Below are 22,587 nucleotides of genomic sequence, written 5' to 3'. Positions count from 1 at the left end.
TTTTTTTTTTTTCTTTTGCTACGAGACAAGTGAACTGGAAGTGGCGCCGGTGATGCATTGGCTGGCAGATCAACGATTCTTGGAATCACGTGGTCTGCAACGTGATCATTAAAATACTGACTTGTGGAGGGTAAAGACAAGGAGGTTACCTTGACGATTTCAGCATCACGGCTGTACTCGTTGCATCCAGCCTCTGATTTGAAGCAGTCATCCATCGTCATCACCATGTCCGCATCCTCCAGGTTTGAGGCAAACTGACGGCGCAGACCTAGAGTGGAGTATGGCAAGGTACCAACAATATTCAATATTGGGAAGGAGGAGGAAAAGGGGGGGGGGGAACCAAACCATATCTGTGTCAAAGACAAATGGAGTCGACTGGGTAAGAGCCCTTTTTTCCTCCCCCCCCCCCCCTTTTTGGGAGAAAAGATGATAAGCAGAGTGGAGAATTTCACTTACTCTTCCAAATTTGATATTTGAGTATTCCTGCCAGCATAAAAAAAAAGGGAAAAAATCTCATGTAAATAATGTAATAAACATACATTATGTTTCAATCCAACACTGACACAAGTTTAGAAATTGATATTTTGGGTCAAAGTTCAGTCCCCTTTAACTCTGCCCTATCACCAATACCATTTGAAACAAGACTTTAATTACGTCCAATCACATTAACAAAGGACTAGATTTAGTCATGGGTAGAAAATGACATGCTCAGCAAAATTTCGATGAACTTTGACCTTGTGGAATTTCAAACAAAATCTAATAAGTTCTCATAAACCTTTTTAAGGACACCTAGGCTGTTATTATGAAATGACAGATGTCACAAGTATTAGGTCACTTTCCCCTTAAATGAATGTACATTTAGGCCATCATCTGACCACCACTGATCAATAATCCCTATTTTTCTGCCCTAGCTTCAGACACATAGTCACAGCAGACACATTCTGTTACTCTAAATGTGTGATTAACAACAACATCTTGTAATTTTGTCATTGAGAGAAACAGAGCAGGCAAAAACTGGGCAGGCAGAGCTGTTTTAGTCCCACACATTGAGTTATGAGCAGGGAACTTCACGAAGCTTTCTTGCTTGGATCAAGTGGTAAAACTGTGCACATACCACGAATGAACTGGAGCGTTGGTAGGTAGAGCTGGTTGGATTGGACGTACTCCTCAGCACTCTCCCTCCCCTCCTCTACCTGTCTCCTGAACCAGCCTTGGTAGGCTTCCAGCCGCACCAGGTGGTCACTCTCGTTCCCCTGGGCAAACTTCTGCATCAACTGCAGGAGAAAGAAGAAAAGGGACAGCTTTCCAGGAACCTTTTTCTCAAGCGTTTGCTTGTCTTTCACAAGCATCTGCAACATCAGTGTGAAAATCATCCGTCACAGCAAAAATTTTGACACATTACATGTTTGCAATAATATTATATTCCTACAATGTACTTCCAAAGTGTCCAAATAAACAGGACAAACAGAATATGCCCCTATAGAAACTAACATACAGAAACAAACAAACAACTAGAAATGTCATTATGGCAACTGGTATGCCTCCGCCATTATGCATGATTCTCCTAATAGGTCTAGATAGTACATGTGGACAATGTGTGATTACATTTTCACAAAATTGGCAAAATATTAAAATGACAAGTTTGTCACAAATGTGTTGAATGTTCATCTTCCTTGACCTAGGTTTAATTGGATGAATAGGAGAGCATGTATTTGGGATTTAAGGACTTTAATCCGCTGAGGACGGTTTGATTTGCTACAACACGCATTTCCCATAGACACCTGCCCGAGTATACTCGGGACTCGTCCTCAACGGGTTAACTTGACTTTGACCCATTCATACGTTTATGCATTGAGTAATTTTCAAGGTATGGAGAAAAAGTGCAATTTCTGTATTGAATAGTAAATTGTTACCATTTTCATCTGGCCTTTGACCCTAAAATTCATACGAAAATCACTGTCAGGCAGAACATGCATACATATGTAGTACGTTTCAAGATAACCTGAGCCATTTCTGAGATATGGAGGAAAAACTTAGTTTAGCACTTTCACTTGATCTTTGACCTTTTGACCTTTGAGGCAAGAACAAAAGAAAAAAAAAAAACTTTCCAGAGAATCTCTATTAGGTTATACATGCATACACCAAGTGTAAAAAAAAAAATCCTGCTGACATTGCATAAACATGGGAGAAGTAGTAAAATTTTGAAGTGTTGCCCTTGACCTTTGACCCTATGAACCCTAAATTCTCTAGATAATCACTGCCAGTCAGTACATGTATGTATACTATGTTCCATGAAGATACCTTGAACAATTTCCAAGGTACAGAGAAAAAAGGTGAAGTTTTAATATTTTTACTTGACCTTTTGACCTTTGACCTTTGACCTCATGACCCAAACTTTTACCAGAGAATCTTAATCGGGTAATACACGTATACACTAAGTTTCAAGAAAATATCTTCAGGCATTGCATAGATATGATGGAAATAGTGAAATTTTATGTATTTGACCTTTGACCTTGAGCATGTGCACCCAAAAGTTGATAGGCACAACTTCACCCCCTAATACACAAACATGCCAAGTTTCATTAGGATACCTCAAAAGGTTTTGATAGTTACCCTGTCCACAAAATCCATTACAGACGGACGGAAGGATGGACGGACGGACGGACAACCCGAAAACATAATGCCTCCGGCACCACTTCGTAGCGGAGGCATAAAAATTAGAACTAGTATATATTATATAGACAAACAACCAGAAGCACACATATATGTGACATAAACACATACAACCACATTTAAATGGCTAATATTCATAAAAACAGACACCTCAGCAAACCAAAACATGCAAACACAACCAAACATATATATAATAAAACTGGCTGGTAGACTCATAAACAGACACAGAAATGCAGACAGATAAACAGAGAGATGGAAAGAGTTACAGACAGATCACAGAGAGATGGACAGACTTACAGACAGACAGACTGACAGATGGACAGAAACAAAGACAGACAAGCAGATAGATGGACAGAATTACAGACAGACCACAAACAGATGGACAGAAATACAGAAAGACAAGCAGAGAGATGGACAGAATTACTGACAGAGATAGAGAGAATTACAGACAGACAGAGAGATGGACAGAGTTACAAACAGATAACAGAGATACAGACAGCATTAAACTGACAAAAAGAGAGATGAACAGAGTTACTGACAGACAGACAAAGGTGGACAAAACAACAGACAACTTAGGGGTAGACAGAGTTACAGACAGACGGACTAGGCAAGATACAAGATGATGTCTGACCTCCATGATCTCCTTCCTGTTCTCAAGGTTTTCACGAAAAAGATCTCGAGTGCTCAAGCTAGCTGCTATTGTCAGAATGGGATCCACACACCTGCCAAAGTAGATGTGAAAATACAAGTACTTTACCATGTAGAATCCTCCAATTCGTAAATGCCTGTCAGCATCAACAGAACATAAAATAAATTTATCTTCAAATAAAATTTCAGGATTAATGTATCCATATTGACTTTATATCAATGTAGTGTACTGCCATTTTTGTATCCATTGATGAAAATGGATGATATATGGACACTGTTAATGAAAAAATATATATATGTAAGTTGCCAATATACTACCAAACCTAAACTGAATTATCACAGTGAAACAAGTTACATTCCTTTTATTTTATATTTTTTTGGCCAAAGTTTGTAAACATATGATTCATATCTAAAGGCCAGATATTGTGTGCAGCACAGACTGGGAAAGAACTTCAGATATGTGGTAGTGTGACAACTCTGGGATGCACATATCTTTTACATCTCATTTATATGGTACAACTTCACCTTCTACCTCCACTATCAAAATTATTATCAGACATCTAACACTCAATGACAACGCAGACTTTTCACATTACTACCTTCAATATCAAATTATATATGATGAAATATCACTGCTCATGCACTGTTTATCATCCTTCATGCCCTGAAAAATTCATCACAATTACATAACTGTGTTGCATATGAAATATTATTTTATCATTATCATCATCATCATCATCATCATCATCATCATCATCATCATCATCATCATCATCATCATTATTATTATTATTATTATTATTATAAATAAGAAATGACATAATGCACATACAGATATGTATACCAAGTACAGCATATGTGGAATTGTGTGTATGTTTATGTATACAATAACTTAGTGTAAGGTATTCTCATGCGCCTAATTTGTTGCGCTCGACCAGGTTTTAATTCCACGGAATCATGATATCAACTGCTGGAACATATGGCAAGCAAAAAATATTTGCATGCTTTTATTTTCACACTTGTTCCTGGTTGCACAAGATATGTCAAAATTTCAACACCACCAAAATTTCCACTTTGACAGTACTAATGTGCTCCTTCTTTATTTTCATTTGTTATTTGGATGGTTGTTTGAGAAGAGCTCAAACTTGAACCTGAAAATGGCAGAGAAAATAAGAGCCTTGGCAATCCTAGGGTCACAGGCGAAGCACGCCACCTTCTGGCCAAGAGGTGTCAGGTGTTCATCGTTATCCATAATATCAAGGTCCTGGAGTAGATCCACAGCAGCCGAAACTGTAGTCATCACCACGACAATATCACAGAGATAGATAGAGAGAGAGAGATAGTGTGTGAGAGAAGATGATAATATAATACTGAAAATTGTAAAACGCAACTTGGAGTCTAATTATGAAAGACCATCTGTAGTTTAAATCCAATTCTGGTATGAATACAGCCAATGATCTTCCACAATACGATGCAGAAAGAGAGAGATAAGAGAGAGCAAACACAGTTTGTTTATTTATCCCATTTTGGATGAAGATATATACAATACACCACATACAATGCACACAATGTGCACTAAGCTTCACAACTCAAAATCTGGTATCAAAATAAAATTTGGCCTTTGTGTATTAAAAGCAACTTGTGAGGCCTTCACCTCTAAACCCAGGAATGTCAACATTTTAAACAGAATTGCACTATACTTACAGTTGAAAAGGTGTATTTTCTGTGGAAAAACTTTTTTTTTCCTTTCCTGCAATAGATATATTAGTAATATGATTTGAGAAAAACAGCAATTTTTCCTTGAAGTCTGCAGTATATATGGTAAAAAAAATAATACAAAATACTGTCAAAAAGAAAGCAATTGATATTCTGTGAGTCCTGGATGGACTTTTCTTTTTTTTTTCTTTCTTTTTCTGTGGCAATAGACAGGTGTAGTAATATGACTTGAGATAAACAGTATTTTCCATGAAACCTGCAGTATTTTTGGTTAAAGAAAAAAAAATACAGTACAGAATACTGCAAAACAATTAGGAAACGGCATCTATGTGAGTCCTAGATGGATTTTTCCTCCTCAAAATACAAAATACTGCAAAAAAAAATTAAGAATCGACATCTCTGTGAGCCCTAAATTGATTTTTCCTCCATACCTGCTTCGGGAGGGGGCGTCTCAAGGGCATGGGAGAGAAACTCTGCAGCGGACAGCGAGTCATTGTGGACCTTGGCTTGCACCACAATGTGCTCCAAGGGAATGCGCAACATCTCCGGTACTTGAAACTCACCTAAAACACAATCAAACAAAACAAACAGATGTGAACTGATGAGGTAACATATGAATGTGGGGCATAACAATTTCACTCAAATGATTTACATTTGCAAAGAAGATCTTTTGATTGTTTTTGTGTTGTTGTTTTTTCAGCTAGTGTTATGACCAACGTAAAGATTTCAATCTATGACCTGACGCAAAAAATATTTTACATCAATTGCACCTTGCAATTATTTTTATTCCATCAAAAACAATTGGGCAGTAACCCAAGCCACTAATAGCAATGAAGTTGTTGCCATGGTAACTACAAATATCAAAATTTGCACTAATTTCAGGCCTCTTATATAAGACAAGATCCCTCATATATGAGATATCATCTAAGATATGCTTTTCCTCCAGATATAATCTCATCTTGTTGTACCACTACACTGATGTACTAATTAAATTCAGATTAACATTCTTTCTGACATCGTATGGAATTATAAACGATTCACATCTGAATATTCAGAATAAACAGATTTCCAAGTACTACTTATTCCTATGCAGAGTTGAATTTCCATAAATTACAAACTTCATACAAGTGTTATTTTGTGAAAAAAAAAATGTAAGAAATTGGTATGATATTCACTCCATAAAATTTGCCATTCACATCGTGTGCTGGTGAACAACTCTATTTAAATTTGTGTGTAGTAAGTAGCATGTGTGCATAAATACATTTGCCCTACGATGGGCATAATAAGAAATTCATTGGAAGAAAATATTATTAACTCCATACTCACTCATCCTGTTAAAGACATCTCTGTCAAAGAGATGAAAACATTCTCCTGGTTGACGGCGCCCCGCCCGTCCCTTTCTCTGCTTGATGTTGGCTCTGGAAGCCCAGTGGAGGTCCAGACAGGACACCTGACGGGGCAGTGGGGTTGGGGGAGAGAGAAAGAGGAGGAGGAGGAGGAAGAAGAAGAAGAGGAGGAGGAGGGGGAGGAGGAGGAGGAGAGGGGGATGAAGGAGAGGAGGAGAAAAGAAGAGGGGGAGGAGGAAGAGGACTTCAATTACCACAACCCCACAGACTAATAAAACACACCACTTGCACTCTGTATGGGGTTAAAACCACAAGCGGATCATCCAAGGCCACGCCCTTCTAAGAACCTTCCAATAGTTTGAGTCTTACAAACTCCAGCAATGTTTGTATGAAAGTACATAAAGATGATGGATGGGGTCAAGTGGCTATCCCTTGCCAAAAGCTCCCCCCCCCCCCCCCCCCCCCCAGTGTAAGAAGACACCATGACCTTAATGGCTTGATCTGGGGGATGTTCCACACTGTAGGGTTATGGGTGATTCTATTGAAAAGAAGAATACTGTAAAACCAAAAATTTTCACGAGCATGAAACTTTCACAAATTTTGGAAAGAGCCAAGATTCGCAAATGTAAAATGCATGCCGAAGTTTATGTCCACACTATGCATTGAACGCTAGTCACCAATTTGCTAAGTTTAATGCTGCAGAAAAGGCAGTTGCCTCCAATTTGTGAAAGCTTCATGCCCCAAACGTTTCTGGTAACACTGTCCTTTATCAAAGTCATCAGCAAATATGTCAGAATGTAAATGTAATCCCACTTCAATTCTGGCTAAAAGTGTATCACCTCACTAGAAATAAAAATTCACTGAATTCTATAGTTACAAGGAGTCAGGAGATTAACTCTTTGTTTGCCTTGAGTTTCAATCAGCATAGAAGACCTCATAGCATTGTACACACTGTCCAAATGTTCTGGCACAAAAAAGGTGATGGTATTTCCATGGGATCTCCTTCTCTGCCTTATATAGATGGCAGCAGCTCTTCACTGAAACAAGATAACATTAAATGTCAGACCTTCCTCCTTTTTAAAAAACTAATTCCCTCCATTCTTACAACTTGCCTAGCTGGAGAATAATAAATTATGAATAAGACCAAAGAGACAGGAAAGAGGGGTGAAGCACTGGGTACTTGGTATTTGAACAGGCTTCAGCTCAGTATTTACTGTTCAGTAAGCAGGTGACACGGATTCAAATCCCAGGCTAGTTCCTTCTTTTTCCCATGATGTTTATAATAATACAGATCGAACATACCCTTGTTTCCACAGAGAGTAACAGCACAAAAAGAAAACTTTATTTATTTTTGTTTTTGTTTAATTATTTTTGTTTTTGTTTCTAAAGTGCTCATGATTTCTTCTTTGGCTTCAGGTCTCAGCGACAAGAAATTGCAGGGTTATGCTACTTTTCACCGACAGTCAAGACACTGAAAATTGATTGGTCATGTCTCACCCCATACTCTGCATTGAACCTCTCCTCTTTGTGGTTGCCGGGATCCACCACATAGACGACATCCCCGATGGTGATAGACGTCTCTGCGATGTTGGTTGCCAGGACAACCTTTCTCACCCCCTCGGGAGGGCTAGCCGGATTAAAATGAACAATGATAAAAGGGTGGAGAAGATGAAAGACAAAAAAGTCACCTGCTGTTCTAAGGTGCTAATGGATTTAATAATTTAAGCAAACAATATTGTTAATGCAAGGAGAGGTAAAAAAAAAAAAAACTATATGGAGATATACAATCATTTGAGAATTCAATTTAATTCATTCAATTCATACATTTACTCAGTAATAAAATCGTTTGGAAATACAGTATAAATTGTTTACAAAGTGTAACAGGTACAATTTAGTGAAAGCCAGAGGCTTGATTAAAAAGAATGTACCCTTAAGTCATTCAATGGAAATTAACCCATTTACGTATTGCGACGAATGTCCAAGAATGCATGACAAGAATACACATTGAACAAAGTCTGTTGCGGAAACACTTTCTTATCATAGGTTCACTATATCCTTAAAAGATCCTATATTTCTATAAGAAGGAATATGTTGTAAAAGGTACAGCCAGAAAAAAAAAATCCACTTTTATTGACACAACATTAATCAAATTCATTCACACACACTAATATACATGTATATTGATTGGTTTAGATTAAGTCAACACAAAGTACTGAAAAGGGAAATTGACAATGATACTCAAGGCAGAATCTGCTTTGTTGAATACTTACATATCAAACATGGCTTGCTGGTTATCCATTGTGATGTTTGAGTGCACTGGGTAGATTACATACTTGTCACTCTGTGTGCAGGGAAATAATTGACTTCATGTTGGTCTCTAATTTCACTCAAATTTTTCAGAACAAATAATAATTTCAACAATCTCATTTCAGTAGAATTTGATAGCCTACTTTAAGTTCTATAAATTTGCAATGCTTTTGTATTTACTCATTTCACAAGGATGAGTATCATGGGATATAACTGCAAAATGATTTTTCTGCATCCTCCAAGATGTATTACCACATTGTATTCATATACTTAACATGTTTCAATGAATCCAACACTTCCAGTCTTTTCACTTTTTCATTGTTACTATCTCCTTTCCAAATTCTGTTCTACCTCTGATGCACATACACAGTTCACTTTATTCTAGTGCACTCCTGTTATAACGAACATGGTTATAATGAAATTCTGGTTACAACGAAATAAAAATTCAGGCCACAACATTACCCACACTATGTATTCTTATAGTTTATTTGTTCGGTTATAACAAAATTTCGATATTAAAAAAGAAAACTGCCGGTCCTGAAGACTTCATTAGAGCAGGAGTCCACTGTATTTTTTTTTTTCTCATGTAATATCTTTGTATTTGTTCTCATCATATCACTACTTGTTATCTTATCTGCAAGTATATAGACCGATCCGATGTCAAAACACATGCAGTTAACTGTTGTGTCCCACTTGCGCACAAATACACATGTAAGCTGAATGCATTGTGGCGGGCCCAAGGCAGGTGCCACCTATATCATGCATTCTCATATGCACAAGCGAATGAGACATTGTAGTAATGGCAGATTTTGCTGCCAAGTCAGATCGGTATATATACAGGGCACCATTGTAAAGTAGTTATCAAAATGAATGTGCCAACCCCATATTGTTTGTTTGTTTTTTTTTTTTTTTTTTGTTTGAAAAGATTTTATTTTCTGCATTTCATATTTTCTTTCAGAATACAAAAATAACAAAGGCAGGTTCAATTACACAAATACAATTCTGAAAATTATTGACATATTACATAGTAAGTCATATTTTGTATATAAAGACAAATGAAACGTTAAATAACATACAAAATGTTTATATGGCCAATAATGACTTGATTCACAGTACAATATATAATATATACATATAATGCAGAGGGCCGCCGTTATAAGCCGTGCTTGAACAGACGGACAGCCAGAGTTAAATTACCATTTTAACTTTGTTTAACATTTGTTAAACAAAACATGAATAATATAAACAAATAAAACTACAGGTGATTTAAAATAGTAAGTGATTTATGGGAGTGTCAAAAAATCTGTCTTGCTGTATCTCACCTTTCCCCAGCCAGCTTTCAATTTGTCGTTCACGCTTCGTATGTCCTGCCAGCTCGGGAGGAAGCACAAGATGGCGCCCTGTCAAAAAAATGCATATGGTCAGCAAAAACATTGCGATAATACAGACCTAGTATCTACTCTTCACTCTGAGACACTGTTCTCTCACATTACCCCTACCCCCACCCACCCCCCCCCCCAAAAAAAAAAAAAAATACCATTATCCCTGCATTGCCTACAATGTGTAGCTGGCACCCATTTATACACCTGGACAGATGTGGACATTGTGGCTAAAACATCTTGACCGCGGATGTATTTTGTGGGTAGGATTCAAACGTAGAACCTCCTGTTTAAAAGTGTTTTAATTTCTCCTCAAACTTTACAACAAATCTGATCACTGCTGTGGCTCTCAGATTTGAAATAGATTACCTCTTGATCCCAAGATTCTCCCTAAAAAGCCTCTTCCTGTCAAAAACTATTTCTATTTTTTGTTGAGTTTTGTTTGTTTGTTTTTTTGTTGTTGTTGCTACATTATTGAATATGAAACAAGGAAACACGGGGAGCATTATATTCACGTCTACCAGTGGCAGATCCAGAGGGGGGCGCACCGAGCATGCGCCCTCTGTTTCTTTTTGGTTAATAAAAAAAGAAATAAAAAGAAAGAAATGGGGGGTGCACGCCCCTTCCTTTAATTTTGCAAAGGCGCCTCCTCTTTGCAGAATTCCTGGATCCACTCCTGTCTACATCCCTCCATTTGCTTATCTCCAACTGGCACAGACGTCTGAAATCTAATTGTCAATGAACAGAGATTACCTAATCCCACAATCCATATTGTGTGACTATGGTCTTCCTCTTGAACTGAGGCACACTACTACACCCGAGTGGGATGAATAAGCTTGGCAAGATAAGATATTCCTGCCTTAACTTATAAAAGGATTACATTACATGAAATATTTTCTATGCACTCACAGGAGGCTTTTTTTGGTCAATGGCTTTGATGACGTCGACCACCAGATCGACGTTTGTGGGCGGGGCCTTGCCCGTCAACTTCTTCCCCCTTGCTATCCTTGTCTTCTCCTGATTGGCTCGTTCCGCCTGGAAAATTGGACTCTTGTGGGTGCCGGGGTTGATGCCCAGCTCTGCTAGTGTCTCGGGAAGAAAGAATTCCTTCACTGGGTGCATGAAGCCAGGCACATTGATTACAGGGGCACTGGTTGAATGAATGAGAAAATTTACACTTTAAAGGTGAATTATACTTTTGGTATGCTTGCATAAACCACAAGTTTTTTGCTCTAGCTCTAGAGTGGACAATATACATACGAAATGTGTGAAATAACAGTGTGACAGGATTTTAAGCTAGGCGATGATGAAAATGCCCAATACTGCCAAGAAAGATTGCAATCTTTGAGCATTTCCGACCATAGTTGCTGCACGTGTATGTAATGTTTTTGAATTGTTTACACGTTAAGTCACAGCAGCATCAATTGATCTTTCACGCCAGAGTAAACTGCATGCATTTGCTCAGAAAAAGTCACAGAAAAATCATGATTGATCATCACAGAATGTGCTTCTTACTCACTACTGAACAGAGAGGGCATTAGATCATTCATTCTAAGGCAAAGTTGTGTCCAATGATCACATCTAATCCTAAAATACTCCCGGACAACTCATTATTCTGGCGAATCCCATTAGCCATACAATTTTTTTTTTTTAGTAGACCCTTGTGATACATAATTGATTATTGAAAGCAAGTTTCAAATGGTGAAGGATGAATTCTCAGCCCTTCCCAAAACTAGGTTTAACCGTTAATCATATTCCACAGATTTATGATGCAGTAACTATATGTATGCCATACTGACTGGAATTGAGGGCAATATTGTCATTGTGTTTTTTCTGAAAAACTGGCCTGCATATGTTATGGTTGCTTTCATTGAAGACTGAATGATTCAGTAAGATCATTAAGAATTTCATTCAGGTCTTCACAGAAAAGGACACATTTTCTTACAACTGTGAAGATATGTCTTGCAAGGATCTGTTCTGCTTTTTCAAAATCACATCCAATTCAGAAACGAGTTCCTATTTACATTTCAGTGAAGTGTTGGGTGACTCAAGACAGAGTGGACATGTTATTGATTTTGGCTATTATTCTTTTGGTATTACACATAATATAATTCCTTAAACTCATTTAAACATACAAAAAAATAAAAACAAAGATCCAATGGCACTGTGACCTCTTGCACCTTTCTCTCTGTGTTTATATCTGAAGTATTTTCCAAACAAAAAAATACCATATTTGACAAAGCCTTTTGTAATAGATTACCATTCACATATGGGTCACTTTGGGCAGGTGGTCATTATAGACAGATGGTAGCTACAGTAATTTTGACTGCAGCAATGCCAGAGGGCTTCAACCTCCTTCGGAAACAGTGGCTCACTCTAAATCACATCCGAATCCTCCATGCAAGGACAGGCCACCGTCTACACAAATGAGGGTTCTGGGCTAGCCCGGCGTGTGACTGCTGCCATCCTGACCAAACCCTGCATCACATTGTGGAAGACTGCCACCTGCAGAAGTTCCCAGGCGATCTTGGAGAACTTGCTAAAGCAAGGGATGCTGCCCTGAACTGGACCCGCAGCTTAGACATCAACCTATAAGGCTATAACCCCCCACCCATCCTGTTGTATTGTATCATACAGCAGAAGAAGACTGCATTAATTGCTACTATACAGAAATATTAAATCCAGTCAATCAAATAAAATCAATTCATATCAAAGTTCAGACATCAAGGAATAGTATGGAACTCACTTGTCAAAATACTTTGAGAAGAGGGTGGGGTTGATGGAGGCGCTCATGAGCACCAGCTTGATCCTCTCGTTCCGCTTCAGGACATCGCGAAGGAGGATGAGGAGGAAGTCGATGTTGATGTCCCTCTCGTGAGCCTCATCGATGATCACATGACTGACTCCTGCAAAGGGGGTGATCACATGACCAGCAGGAAGTGAAACCTCTGTTTCTTACGATCCACAGCCTCAGATCCAATCAGTTTGACTGCTTAAAACATAGATCCCTCTAAACATTACTACTTTTTTTTTTTGCAATCTCAAGTCACCCACTGCAAACCCAACAAACAGATATAATTATGTGAACTATGAAGGCCTCAATTTCAAGATGATTTTACTCTCCCTTATCAAAGAGAAAAAGTGAATAGTAAAGAGTTTACTGTTTTACACAGCACCCAAACAAATACATGTATATATGGTTCCTTGACTTCATGGATGAAAAATATAAAAACAACCAAAAGTTTTCTCACCCCTGAGATCAGGATTTTGTCTCAGTTTCTGGAGGAGGATCCCCGTGGTGCAGAACAGCATACATCCATGATTCTCTGGTGTCTTGCGGTCCAGCCGAATCTGGTAGCCAGTCGTTTCCCTCATTCTTTCCCCTCTCTCCAGGGCAATCCTCTTGGCGGTAGATATGACACTCACCCTCCTCGGCTTAGAGATGGGAGAGAGGATTTGGAGGAAGGACAAATGACAAGTTTGATTGCAAAGTGAGTCAAGCACCATTTTAACCCATTGAAAACAAGTCATGAGTATACTCGGGCAGGTGTCTATGGGAAATGAGTGTTATAGCTAAATCAGCCTGTCCTCAACAGGTTAATAAGCAAATAATCATCGACTTCGAGGGCAATGGTACAATCTAACATCGCTGAGGTGATCTGCGAGGTGTCTAGCAGCCCTCGCCGAACCTGTCCAGCTGAAGGCGAGGGCTGTAGACACCTCAAGGGTTAATTGATTTACAAATTTGAGATTTGATAGAAATGTATTCCATCTACCACACAGATTTTCATTTTATAATCGTGCTGAATGTTACAACACAAATGGCTGTACCGTACAACCACGGTCCACGGTATGGCGGCAGTCGAATGAACAAGAGTAGATCTAACACGATAACATTGATATTTTGGGGCATTTGAGAATGGAACACATATAGATGGTAAATATACAGTAGATGATGAATATAGCTGCACAAAAACAAGGAAGATACCTGTCCATCACCTTCATGAAAAGCCCTTTACCAATGCCCATCTAGTGGACACAAACAGAATACCACTGATTTTCACCTCCATCAAGGAAGGAGGTTATGTTTTCATTGGTGTTGGTTTGTTTGTTAGTATATTTGTTTGTTTGTTTGTTTGCCTTTGTGCAAAATAACTCTAAACATTGTGAAAGGATTTGGATGAAACTTACAGGAAAGTTTGAGAGTAACACAAGGAAGAGATTATTAAATTTTGGTAGTGTTTCAGGAATTTTTATGGATTTTATGAAGAATTTTCAATATTTTGGCAGGTAGGGTCACTGAACTTGAGAGTTCAAGCTGCACATTTTTTTAGGTTGGCATATGCGCACTAAAGTGCATGCTCTAGTTTCTGCTGGCGCGAGGCGTTGGGCAACTGGAAGTTTATGACGAAACAAAAGGCTTCTATATTGGGAAATCGGGCAATTTTCAGCACGCTTACGTATGGGTGGAAATCACTGATCTCTATGGAAGAACAAGATCAGTGGCGGAAATGACCTGCTGGGTGGAGGTCTGCGCTCTCAGAGTGCTTTTGAAGTTTGTTTTTTTTTTTTTGAATGCCTCTCACATGAAGTCGATCAGAGCAAGGAATGAACATTGGGGGATACCTGAGTTGTGACAATATTGCAGCGAGAGCCGACCGCTCGTTGGATCCAATCGTCCAGGACGTACTGCGGCACTTGGGTGGTCTTCCCACATCCAGTTTCCCCACACAGGACAGTCACCTGGTTTTCATCGATGGTTGACACTATCTCGTCCCTGGTGGACAGGTGCAAAATCGATAACAATCTCACATTAATGTTTTACATTCTGCTCAATTTCTGTACATATAGATGCATATTTGCAAAATCATGTATCCTGATCAACACACAAATCCATGCCCCTTTACCATGGATCTTCGATCAAAAGAGTGAAATAATGCTCACAAACTAGCACAGATCTTATGACAGTCAGACATAAGAAAATTGCAAGTTGGCCTAGATTGGGGCAATTTCATGATTACTTCATGCAAATTTCTGCAGAAATGGAGTGTTGTTGGATTGGATTATGTGATCTGGCAGATACCACATGGCAACACTGTGAATTTATTTGGAAATAAAACAATGAAAAATAAAACAATGAAAAAGAATAACATCAAAAGAATACAGAAAATTCTTCCTTGAAAATGTCTTTCAAAGTACAGTGACAAGAAGTTATAGAGGTTTGCTTAATATTGCTGTTTGGCAGGGAAAAAAAAAAGTACTTTGACTTTGCTGTATATCAGAAATTGTCGCAAATGACAAATATTATGAGATGTTTATACATACAGAAGTATATTTATTCAATTTATTACAAAATATAACATGGGTGATCAAGATGTTACACTATTGTTAGAGTGAGGTGAGTTCAATGAAAATCACACAACTACAACCAGAAACATTCGCAGCATAAAACTTTTGAAAATTGGAGCCAACAGATTTTTATCTGGGCTCGAAACTTTCACAAATTGGCACCAGCTTTCAATATATTGAACAAGTATTCACACACTCATCAGTGACAGACGTCTATTCATTGGCTGGAAAATCACACATCCTGTACTTTTGCAATGCATCCAGCAATTACTGGATGCATGATTTTGAAGTAATGGATGCATGGTATTCGTCTACGGCAAAGCCAAAAGGAAATGCATCCAGAAAATTTGCCATCGGGTATCATGATCAAAAAATTGATTTCTGGCAAGAAATTTGTCCCTCATTCTATAAAACAGATGAGATGATGCACATAGCTTTTTGTGCGTCAGTAAGAATAGATTGCATTCAGTAACTATGGAATTTAACTAAACCCACTCAGCTTCGCATCATGGGTTAAGCATTCCATTATGCACACAATTCTGACTGACACACTCGGACCTGTGCATTATTTGTATAATATTGTGTGCATTTTATATTCACAAATATTGGCTTATCATTGCAAAATTTACGAAAGTTTTACATGCACGTGAAAATTTCTGGTTTCAGAGTATGGCTCCCACACCTCATTTCTGCGATGGGAAGTGACTTGATCACTTTCTGGAGTTCTCTCGGCACTTTGCTGCCCCTGTTCACCAACTTCTGGAGGAGGGCGCCGCTCTTCCGGTCACTTTTAGCGGTGGAGAGCGGCTGGTACTGCTCGTCCGTGATCACATCCCGGACGTGGGGATACGGCTCTTCTGGCATCATTGAGGAGTAGAATGGCGTCGGGTTCTCCGACAACACCGTTTCCCCGGCAACAGCTTCATTATCCTGGAGACAGGGTAGAGAAGAGCTCACGATTTGATAACTTACATGATCCGGTATTAACATTTTCTTGAAGGTAAGTTTATGCACATGACAACTGAACACAACTTATCCTCCGAATAAGATAGATGCAGATATAGAATTGACAATTTAAAGGACAAGTTCACCTTCATATACATGTGGATTGAGTGAAGGCAACAATGTTAGTAGAACACTCAGTAAAAGTTTGGGGAAAATCCGACAATCCGTTCAAAAGTTATGAATTTTTAAAATATCTGTGCAATCACTGCTGGGGGAGAAGACTACTACAGTGTATGATGTCACATGCGTACAACGATATAAGGAAAATAAAAAGAGAATTTCACAAAACTTGACTTTTTGAATAAAGTGCACATTTCCTCGACTTGTTACTGACTTATGTTAGGGGTAATATTATTCCCCCTGACTTCTGAAAGAGAAAAGTCGAGTGCTCTTTTATTATGCGAGAAAAGTGAGAATATCTTGAATTTTCTTTATACTTTCTTTATATAGTTGTACTCATATGACATCACAAGCTATAGTAGTCTTCTCATCCAGCCATGACTGAGCAGAAACTTCAAAAATTCATAACTTTTGAACGGATTGTCCGATTTTCCTCAAACTCTCATTGATGTGTTCCACTAATATTGCTGCATTCACTCAACCCACATGTCTATGAAGGTGAACTTGTCCTTTAAACAAAAATACTATTCAATTTAACTCACTATCAAAAGAATTATTTTCATAATAAAATCAAAAGGTATGTTGAATAATGGAAATTGAGAAAGTGATGAAAATACCTTATTGAAGACTACTAGTTTAATTGTGAGTTTAATACAGCTCATTAGACAGTTGTTGTGAAACAGGAGTTGTTTACAAAGCGCTCTTTGTTGAACGTGCTTGGTAATTACAGTCAGGAATTTGGAATGTTTTAGGTATTCAAGATGACCATGCCACCGATGTATCAGAAATTAGTGTCTGGAATTAATGTAGTCCCTATTTGTGATACGTAATTTGGTATATGTAGTTGGAAAATGGAAGGTTAGATTGGTGTGTTTAGAAATAGGAGTGAGAAGAATAATTTTCATAATTTTGGGAAATTTTGTTGTAAACAGAAATAGAGAGAATAGGCAGATGAATATTAGTCATTTTTCAGGGATCTGAGTTGCACATGAATGCGCCCTTTGTGCTGGTCGTATGTACCACGGGAAATTTGGACACTTGCACTGCACACTGCACGACACACACATCACTTCGCACTCTCGCACCGTAGGACGTGCAACCTGCCGCAATGGGTGGAGTCTGGCTGTTTTCTGCCTGTTATGATGTCTTTTGGTTTTTGGCAGAGTTTCTTTTGGACAAGACAAACTTAAGTCCTTTATATTGCTATAGATAACAAGAGAAAAATATATTTGTGACAGTATAAAAATCTGCTATTAGTTAACTGTATACATTGTTACTGACAGATGTCGGGTGTAATTAGTTTGAGTTAAACTAATGACAGTATAAATTGGGTTGTTGGAAAGTAAATGGGAGAAACTTGATTTGATGTGATTTTTGTTCTATTCATAGAAATAATATGAATTGAGAAATCATTTATGGTATTTATTGTGTGTCAGAGTATGAATTTATGTGGAGGGTGTTTTAATGTGAGTCAATTCAAAATGGCGGCGCCCATGATTTAGATTATTCAAAATGGCGGCGCCCATGGTTTAGATTATTTGAGATGGCGGCGCCCATGACTTAATGATGTTACATGGCACCAGTTTATAAATTAATCAATGGTTTTTATAGTAATTTCATGTTTTAATGTATAGAATGATCATAATTTTGATGAGTATTTTATTCAAAGCATGGTCAAGTAAATTTATAATTGATCTATTTTCTGGGTTGAATGATTATAATTTTGATTGAGAAATTTATGTAAAGTTTGATAGAAGAGAATTGAATTTTGTGTTCCTAAATGAACATTACGATAGTACAGTGGTATACTGAAGAATCAATTTATTTATTTTTAGTGTTCATGGGTGAGATGTTCAGCCCTCCGGTACTGGTGTTCTCATGTCTGAGGATGAGAGTTCATACTTCCAAAGAACGAGTTGCTACCTGACTTAGGGTAGGCATGAATTATTTATGAGCAATTGTTCATCATTTTTGTTTAATGTGCAGCTGTTTATGATACAACTATGAATATTTTTGGTGCTTTATTTATTGCTAAAAAGGGGGAAAGCTTTTGTTATGCAGAAATTTAAACAGATATACATGGAAGTAATTATTGGTATGTACATGATTTATAATAGTCGCTATGGGGTAATGATTAAATTGTTTATTCAAGTGCATGTTCAGATGGTACATGCGAGCTTAGATGGTGGTTGATTAGAGTTTCACTGATACAATACTAGTTCATGTATCGGGCAATTAATGAGTCATTGAGTCTTGTGGATATCCTGGGAAGTTTGGATATTCGAGATAATTGTGTGGATAGTGAGTCCACGAGTTTTCAAGACAATTTATTGTATATTGCATCACAGCTTCTATCTTGATCTGCATTGAAAGTAATTACATTTGTAGATTTAGCAAAATATATATACATAAAGTTTTCACATTTTGCCTTTGGGAAGTGCTCTTGCATTGCAAAAAAAAGGGATCAATTTATTAAGAAATGAGATGTTGAATACAAACTTATGATTGTTTTCCTGTTTCTTGCAGGTTTTTTTTTTTTTTGCTAATTTACTGACACCAATAAAGTCAAGTGAACTACAATCCTGCTTCCACTCATTCATTTGAGTCCTGGGGTCTATCACCACATCATCACAGCCTCCTAACATACCACCTACCCACGACAATAAGACCAAGGTTTTGACATATTCAACCCTATTCAGGCCGGGCTTTTTTGGCTATGCTAAAACCGAAGGGGGGCTTATTACGCCCCCCCCCCCCACCCAAATCTCGGCGATCAGTGGTGAGAAAGCGACAAAATTTGTCATGCCTGACATTCACATTGTAATCTACAAGATTGTGTAAAACCACCAAGAAACACACAGTGTATACAGTAGCCTGCTATCAATCAAGCCCCTAGTTTGTGCTTGCTGCATACCTTCACATGCTGGACGAGCTTGCAAAGATCGTCCTTGACGGTCTCGTCAAACTCAAGCAGGTCCGGCTGGGTTTGATCTCTCAGGAAGTTCCGGATACTCTCCTTGTCGTAGAGAACCTTTTCAGGAAGGTGTGGGTTGTTGTTTTCATCCAGCAGGCCTTGTTCCTATGGCAACAGGAAGACAAAAAGTTAACAAAGGATATCCCAAACTAGATATATCGCTACGGCTACTGATATGCCTCCGCCATAATGCATGGTTCTCCTAATAGGTCTATAGTACAATGTCTTGACAATGTGTGATGACAAAATGTGTGATGGCAAAATATTAAAATGACAGGTTTGACACAAATGTGCTGAATGTTCACTTTCCTAGAACTAGGTTCAATTGGATGAATGATTAAAATGTCAGAGTGCAGGTATTTGGGGAACTGATGATTTTTACTTGACTTTTGACCCTTTTATAAGTTTATGCATTGAGTAATTTTCAAGGTATTGAGAAAAAGTATAATTTCAGTATCAAATGGGAAAATAGCATTATCTAAACCTGGCCTTTGACCTTTGACCTCACAGTTCCAAAGAGAATCACTGTTAGGTTGAACATGCATAATTATGTAAGTTTCATGATGATACCTTGAGTTACTTTCGAGATATGGAGGAAAAAGTGCAATTTAGCACTTTCACTCGACCTTTTACCTTTTGACCTTTGACCTTTTGGCGAGAAACTTCCCCCAAAATATATATTGGGTAATACATGCCATACATCAAGTTTTTAAAAAAAAACCTTCAGGCATATTGCATTTTAAGGAAAGTAGTGATATTTTGAGGAGTTGACCTTGACCTTTGACCCCCTGACCTTTGACCCATGACCCCCAACTTCCCTAGATAATCACTGCCCATCGGTACAAGCGTATATACTAAGTTCCATGAAGATACCTTGAACCATTTGCGAGATATGGAGAAAAACATGAAATTTCAATTTTTTTTTCACTAAATAACCTGTGACCTTTGACCTTTGACCCTGTAACCCTAAAATCCACACAAAGTATTATCCCCCAAGGATATACCCTCATACCAAGTTTGATGTAAAACCACCACACGGTTCTTGAGATATCGACAAAAACGAAACGGGACGGACGGACGGACGGACGGACGGACGACCCGAAAACATAATGCCTCCGGCCACTTCGTTGCGGAGGCATAAAAACAAAATGCCTACATGGCTAACTTCACATAATATTTATGCATTTGCTAAACCACTTATTTCAACGATATCTGCTCTACAAACATGTACACCTCCCCACTCCCCCCCCCCCCCCATTCTGGAGTACACAAGCAATAGTATACGAATAATTTATGAGTTGTGAGTGCATAGGGCACGAATATCGCACGAGGCGCGAGATAAGCCACTGGTCTATTCAACAAGGCGCGTAGCGCCGCGTTGAATAGACCAGTGGCGAATCTCGCGCCGAGTGCGGTATTACGTGCCCCAATGCACGAACAAAATCATAAATTATTCGTTTTATACAACACCTTGTCCACAATCACAGTACTAAATTAGTGACCGCTAACTCAGGAAGGCCCAAAAATAAATGTAACAATTAGGCCGAGAATTGTAAACCACCCTGTGTACTGCTTTCAAACACTCGTCATGATTCGACCACACAGTCACAGGAATCACAAACTCCGCAGGGTCTATACCCATTCTACGCTAACGTTAGATCGAGTTAGGCCTGACTGTTAAGCCTACCTGAGATGTCGGTAGATCTAGTAGTAGGTCTAGACTTTCTCTATTTCCGAAAATGATTTTGTATAAAAACACAGAAAAATAATCAAATTACGGTTTCTCAACTTGAAATGAAGTCTCGATTTGGGATCGATCACTGTGGTCCACGTAGCAGATCAGAGTCAAAACTAAAAACACAGCAGTAGGTAACTAGGTAGGCCGCAATACATGCACCTAGCTAGGTAAAGTAGCTGCGCGTACACGTTAACGTTGCATGCAGTACTCCACCGCGACTGGTCTGTTTACCGGCAGCGCATCGCAGCGCAGCCGGCCAGCACGTACAATGTAGTTTGCTGGCGCTTTGCTGCTGTGAGCCACAGAACTCTGTGAGCGGCCATGCATTAGTAGCCCCCCATGAAGCCGTGCTATAGTACCTTCGAGCCATGCAATAGGCCCATGCCAGGGGCCTATTGTATGGCTGTCACTCTCAATGAGTTTGGTAGGTATTTTCTATTGAATGTCATGTGACATGTTCTTGGCCAATCACAATTCGACATCATTCTGAGGTGTTGTATAATATTGTCTCTTTAATAGCATGTACATGTATAATACACAGGCTACAGCAAAGTAGTGCTACTTTTGCTCATCAATCCTATCTAGATCACACCTAGTTGTTAGATGAAAATCTGTACACTTTCAACTATAGGGCCTACAAAGTGCTCAAGTTTAGCTAACCACTCAACCTGTTGAGGATGAGTACCGAGTATACTTTGGCAGGTGTCAGTGGGAAATGTGTGTTGTATACAGCAAAATCAGTCCATCCTCACTGGGTTAAAGAAGTAGCCCTCTCTTGCCAGACATTCAACCACACTGTGCAGTTGACTGGGAAGCTTGTGATTTCTCAAACAATCACTTCAACAACAACTAATAATGAATTTGTTCATATCATTTCATTGACATTGAGAAAAAGTCCACTCATCTTGATCATAGACCCATGATTCACCTTTGGCTCTTTCTGCACTGAAGAAATAATTATTTTCTGATCAATATCTATCCACTACACCAAATAACATTAGAACAGACTAACACTGCAAGATGTGTGTCATATTTGACAGGATGGCACTTTTCGCTAATAGAGTGTACATTGGTGAATTTTTATCTCAACATCAACACATTTCACTCCCACCATGTCAGGTGATTTGTATGTTATTAATTTCTCTCATTCTCATTAGATGATATTATGACTGGACATTCCTAGGTGAAATAATGGATGAAAATTTAAGATTTTGTGGGCAAAAGTACATGTATAATGACATCTTATAAAAGATCATATTAGGTGCATAATTATCTACTTCTTTCTTTCATAATAACAGAAAAAAAATATATTACCACTAGAAATTCCTATAA

At 38.4% G+C, this 22,587-nt stretch overlaps 1 protein-coding gene across 1 annotated transcript in view; it reads right to left on the bottom strand.

Moving 5' to 3' along the window:
- The window catches only part of LOC139718751 (ATP-dependent RNA helicase DHX30-like), a 38,234-nt gene that overhangs the window by 13,431 nt on the left and 2,216 nt on the right, over positions 1-22,587 (bottom strand). The window contains 15 exon segments of the mRNA XM_071630217.1: positions 150-268; positions 1,115-1,274; positions 3,305-3,395; positions 4,473-4,611; positions 5,469-5,600; positions 6,364-6,487; positions 7,881-8,010; positions 8,654-8,724; positions 10,013-10,090; positions 10,979-11,219; positions 12,816-12,975; positions 13,321-13,504; positions 14,696-14,846; positions 16,101-16,348; positions 19,458-19,622. Coding sequence (XP_071486318.1) covers positions 150-268; positions 1,115-1,274; positions 3,305-3,395; positions 4,473-4,611; positions 5,469-5,600; positions 6,364-6,487; positions 7,881-8,010; positions 8,654-8,724; positions 10,013-10,090; positions 10,979-11,219; positions 12,816-12,975; positions 13,321-13,504; positions 14,696-14,846; positions 16,101-16,348; positions 19,458-19,622 — 2,193 coding nt within the window.

This window comes from Diadema antillarum, unplaced genomic scaffold (genome assembly GCF_040938485.1).
Source record: "Diadema antillarum isolate AM-2024a unplaced genomic scaffold, OU_Dant_1.0 scf00000099, whole genome shotgun sequence".
Lineage (NCBI taxonomy): Eukaryota > Metazoa > Echinodermata > Echinoidea > Diadematoida > Diadematidae > Diadema > Diadema antillarum.
Note: the sequence above shows the minus strand (reverse complement) of the source record. Positions and strands in the feature narration are given on the sequence as shown.